Consider the following 4,329-nt stretch of genomic DNA (forward strand, 5'->3'; position numbering starts at 1 on the left):
TCCAGAGCAAGATTTGAAAATATTGCCTAATAAGCTTTAAAACAACTTCAACAGCAGGTGTATAGGAAAAGGGGTGGAAGGAGACTTTGGAAATGTATTTCTCTTCCTGACTGCTTAAAAAATAAAAAATTACAAATGTGGGTTCAGTCTATTCTTAAATTTGGAGGGCAACCCAAAGTAGGAAGAGCTGGATGCTAAGTCTGAAGTGGTATGAACTGGTTTTATGGACCTGTAAATACTTCAAATCCATTTTTCACTGAAATTATGGTGGTGGTTATTCCTTTGTGCTGTACAGCATGACAGTGTTAATCTAGTGATCTGTTGTAGTTCTGGTTTTTTTTAACTACTGGCTTTAAAAGCAGAGCTATTTTAGTAGTTTCACTAAACTTTTCCCATAATCATATTTGCTGTTGCATTGGGATGTTGATATAAAATTGTAATGGGAAGGCATGGCTCAGTGACAGCTTTTAACAGACCTCTTCATGCAAATCTGCTTTTCCCCCTATGTAAATGTTAAGGGGAAGTATAGTAGATATGTAAGCTGTTAAATAGGAACTAACTGGATTTTCTGGCTTTATAAGGCTTATATGTGCTATTTGACATTTGTACATCCAAAGGTGAATTGTTTGAACGGGTAGGTTGAATGAGTTGAGTTAGAACCTGGTTCCTAGTTTGACAAAGTATTTGGGGTAGTGACTCATGGAGCTGAGAAAACTGGCAGCTTTCTGATGCTGTTGAAGTCAAGGTGCTCCCTTCTGCTCCTCCAAGACCTTGGGCTGTGTCTAAGAGCTGATCTGGGAGCACAGGACAGCCAGCCCTGGAGGGGAGGCAGCAGAAGTCAGGAAGGGATTATGTGCTTAGCCCCGAGCTGCGTGGGGAAAGTGCTCCCATTACCTGTGAGGTCCTTTTTGATTGCTGGGGGACCACTGGTGAGTAGACCAATCATTGCCTATCTTGTCATTGCTCAGATAAAATATTGTGGCTTCTGAATAGGTTTTGATGTTGTTTTTTGGTTTTTGTGTTTATTTGCTAACCAAAACATACAGGTAATGTCTGTACATTGTCATGACAAGCAATTTTTTTAACTATTACCAGTTGAATCAAAACTGATACTTCTGGAGACAGTATAACCTTAACTTAAACCGAATGGATGTGTTGTGTGTTTAATAGCCTCCATTTTAATTTCTTTTTAAAATACATTCTAACAGCATTAATAATAATAAAAACATGTATTCATGTAGCTCTTTCTTCTAGAAATGACTGCTGTTACTGCAGGCAACGTTAACTTCAAATGGGACCCAAAAAGCTTAGAGATAAGAACACTGGCAGTTGAAAGACTACTTGAGCCTCTTGTTACACAGGTAAAAAAAAAAAGGTGGGGGGAGGGGAACTTACTTAAGGCTGATTACCTGTTTTGATGTATTATTTCAATTAAGTAACTTTCAAAGCTAAATTGCAGAAGTAAAAACACTACAAAGCTAAAGATGGGAAAAAGTGTACAAGTAACAACTCTGTTCCATTTTATTGTTACAGAGTTACTGGGCATGAGTCTAGAAAGACTGTGCTTCCACAGCACCTGATAAGATCTATTTCAATTAGAAATGCCAAAATGCATGTTAGTAACTAATGTTCCATCGCTGCTGTGCTGTTTCTCACCTGTATTTTGGGTGGTATGCTGCTTACTTGTTGAGTCTTTAAAAAGCTGTGCTATGTATCATTTAGAAACTGGTATTTGGGAATGACAGAAGACTCTTGCAGCAAAGCAAAGTGCTTGCCAGAAGTAAGGTCTTATATATTCTTCCTTTGAGACTACCTATGTCTAGAGGTCCCTTTGGAAGGAGGCTCAGGTAGATGGTGAAATGTGTGGTGGGGGATGTTTGCAACCTGTCTGGAGCAGCCTTGTTTTGTAAATAGATTACTGACCCCTCCTAATCGAGTTCCACCTGAGAGGTATGCTTTTATGGCATTAGTTACTGTTTCAGGATATCTTTTACAAGATATGCATGCTTGCTTTTTAGTTTCTGCCTATGCTTTATGGTGGATTTGTGAATAAAAGCTTATTTCTGCGTGGTGTATATTGCCCGGTGAAATGCACTGAAGAATATAGGAAAGCTAGAGCAAGTCTTGTAAGCGTAAGCTACACGTATTGGGCATTTTGAAGATTCCTGGAAGAGTGGTTCTGAGAGGTCTGGAAGAGAAGATGAACTGGAGACAGTTAACTTGTTGTCTTTAGATTGTTTTCCTGAAATACAAAATTTTTATAGTGACAGTATGAGCTCGACACAACTCCTGCTAAGCACAAACTGCAACAATCAAGTTCTGTTTCCAGTATTAACATCCCTTTAATTGCCAAGCTGCCATCTGTACCTGCCATTTAGATACTCCGATGGGCAGTTAGATTACCTACTACATAGCTTTTCGGCCAGAGTTACTGATGAAGTCTTTCCTTAAGAGAAAAATCTGGCAAACTTAACAGAGCAAAGTTGTTTATAGGACCTTTTTGTCCAAGTTCAGTGTCCGTAACTTATTTCTCAAGTAGTGCAATAGGCTGTACTTGCAAGCCAAAATTTTGTGAATGATGTGACTGGCAAACTACAGAGAGGAAAGCGGAGTAAGTTACCTTGTTACAACTAGTTCATTTTTTGTAGTACATGATGAACTGAGATGACCCAATATAAATGCTCCCCATTAACCGACAGCGATATTCCCAACTGATGGCTTTCCCTCTCCAAATCAACCTACAGAAAAGGTGGATTCAGCTCTGACGACTGTTATGTCAGCAGTCCTTGGGCATTCCAGAGTAGTAATATTTTTACTGTTGTAATTTAATGTTTCTCTGAAGTAGCTTTGTATGCATTTTCCTAGAATTAACGAAAAAGGGGGGTGGGGGAAGGCAACTGGAAAAGTGTGTGTGGCATCTATATGTGTTTGATTGAAGGGGATGGATTCTGATCCTGAGCTAACAGAGTACCTGGTGGTTATCTGGCTGCTGGTGACCAGCTCCTAGCAGGGTTTCAGCCTAAAACGTAAAATTTGAAAATATTTGTTGATTGCAGGAGGGTTGTGAGAGTTCAGTTTTTGTTGTTTTAGGGAAATAATGAGGTCTAGGAAGTCCCTTGCTCTGCATTTAGTCCTTCGGCTGTAGTACTGTTTTGGACCAAAAAGATACTGTGCTGCTAGATTTCTGTAGATAATGGCTTCAACCTTGTTTTGGGTCTTTTATGCCTGGAAAGCTATCCCAAACTAATTATCCCCAACTTGTTTTCTTTTTATGTGGTGCCAAATAGCTCCGGCCTGTTACTGAGATTGCAGTTTATCAAAAATACAACTAGATCTCAAAAATCAAATTTTCAGGGCTGCTGCTAAAAAAAAAAAAATCTCTAAGCAGTTTAGCTGAATTTATAATGCTTATCTAAGGAATCAAGAATCATGGTAATGTTTAAAGAGATGTGATTAAACACCTGGAGCTGGCAATAGTGCAGGTATTAGTGGTATGCTGTCTAGAAAAAAATACACGTGGTCTTGCTGTCAAATTGATTACAGTTATAATTGGTTTCATGGTTTTTTTGTTTTTTCCCCCTCCATCTATGCCTTTAGGTAACAACACTGGTTAACACTAGCAACAAAGGCCCCTCTAATAAAAAGCGAGGACGTTCTAAAAAGGCCCATGTTTTGGCTGCTTCAGTTGAACAAGCAACAGAGAATTTCCTGGAGAAAGGAGACAAAATTGCAAAAGAGAGCCAGTTCCTTAAAGAAGAGCTGGTAGCAGCTGTGGAAGATGTTCGTAAGCAAGGTAAGAGCTATGTATCCGATAAGCTTGTAAAACTATGGGTTTTCAGAGTAAGTAGAACTGTTCCCATTTCTCTTTTGCTGTTATTTCTAATGACTCTGTGGCTCTCCACTTGCATAGATTCTTGGCCTGTCTGGCTGGCTTCCTTGAGGAATAATACGAACTGGGCAGATCATATTGGATGTCCCAAGTAGAGCTTGAGAAGAGAAGCAGAAGGCCTGATTCTTTGAAGAGCATTTAAAACTCAGTTTAGGCTAAAAAGTAAACTCCCCACCCACCTTATAAATGTTATGGAACTGCATCTCAAATATGTCAATATTTCTCAATATTTGAATGTATACAAAACAGCATTGTAGGAGGAAGAGCTGAGTGTTGACTTGACAGAGCTGGGTGTCTCAAATATGCAAAATGTAAACAGCAACAAATGGAATGTGAGGACCTTGATTAAATATTCCAGGCTTCCTCACCCACAGCTAGTGTTGATTTTTTTAAAAATAATTTTCTCTTTTATTTTCTTGGAGAAAATTTGCAAGAAAAGC

General features: G+C 38.9%; 1 protein-coding gene across 1 annotated transcript; it reads left to right on the forward strand.

The window, feature by feature from the left end:
• Positions 1–1,253: 1,253 nt before the first annotated feature.
• On the forward strand, positions 1,254–3,793 carry LOC104619364 (catenin alpha-1-like; the record flags this gene model as incomplete). The annotated part of the gene is made up of 2 exons (XM_010285214.1): positions 1,254–1,361; positions 3,598–3,793. Coding segments are annotated over exons 1-2 (301 nt in total), but the record flags the coding sequence as incomplete, so codon positions are not given.
• Positions 3,794–4,329: the final 536 nt, after the last annotated feature.

Source organism: Phaethon lepturus, unplaced genomic scaffold, assembly GCF_000687285.1.
Source record: "Phaethon lepturus isolate BGI_N335 unplaced genomic scaffold, ASM68728v1 scaffold50874, whole genome shotgun sequence".
NCBI lineage: Eukaryota > Metazoa > Chordata > Aves > Phaethontiformes > Phaethontidae > Phaethon > Phaethon lepturus.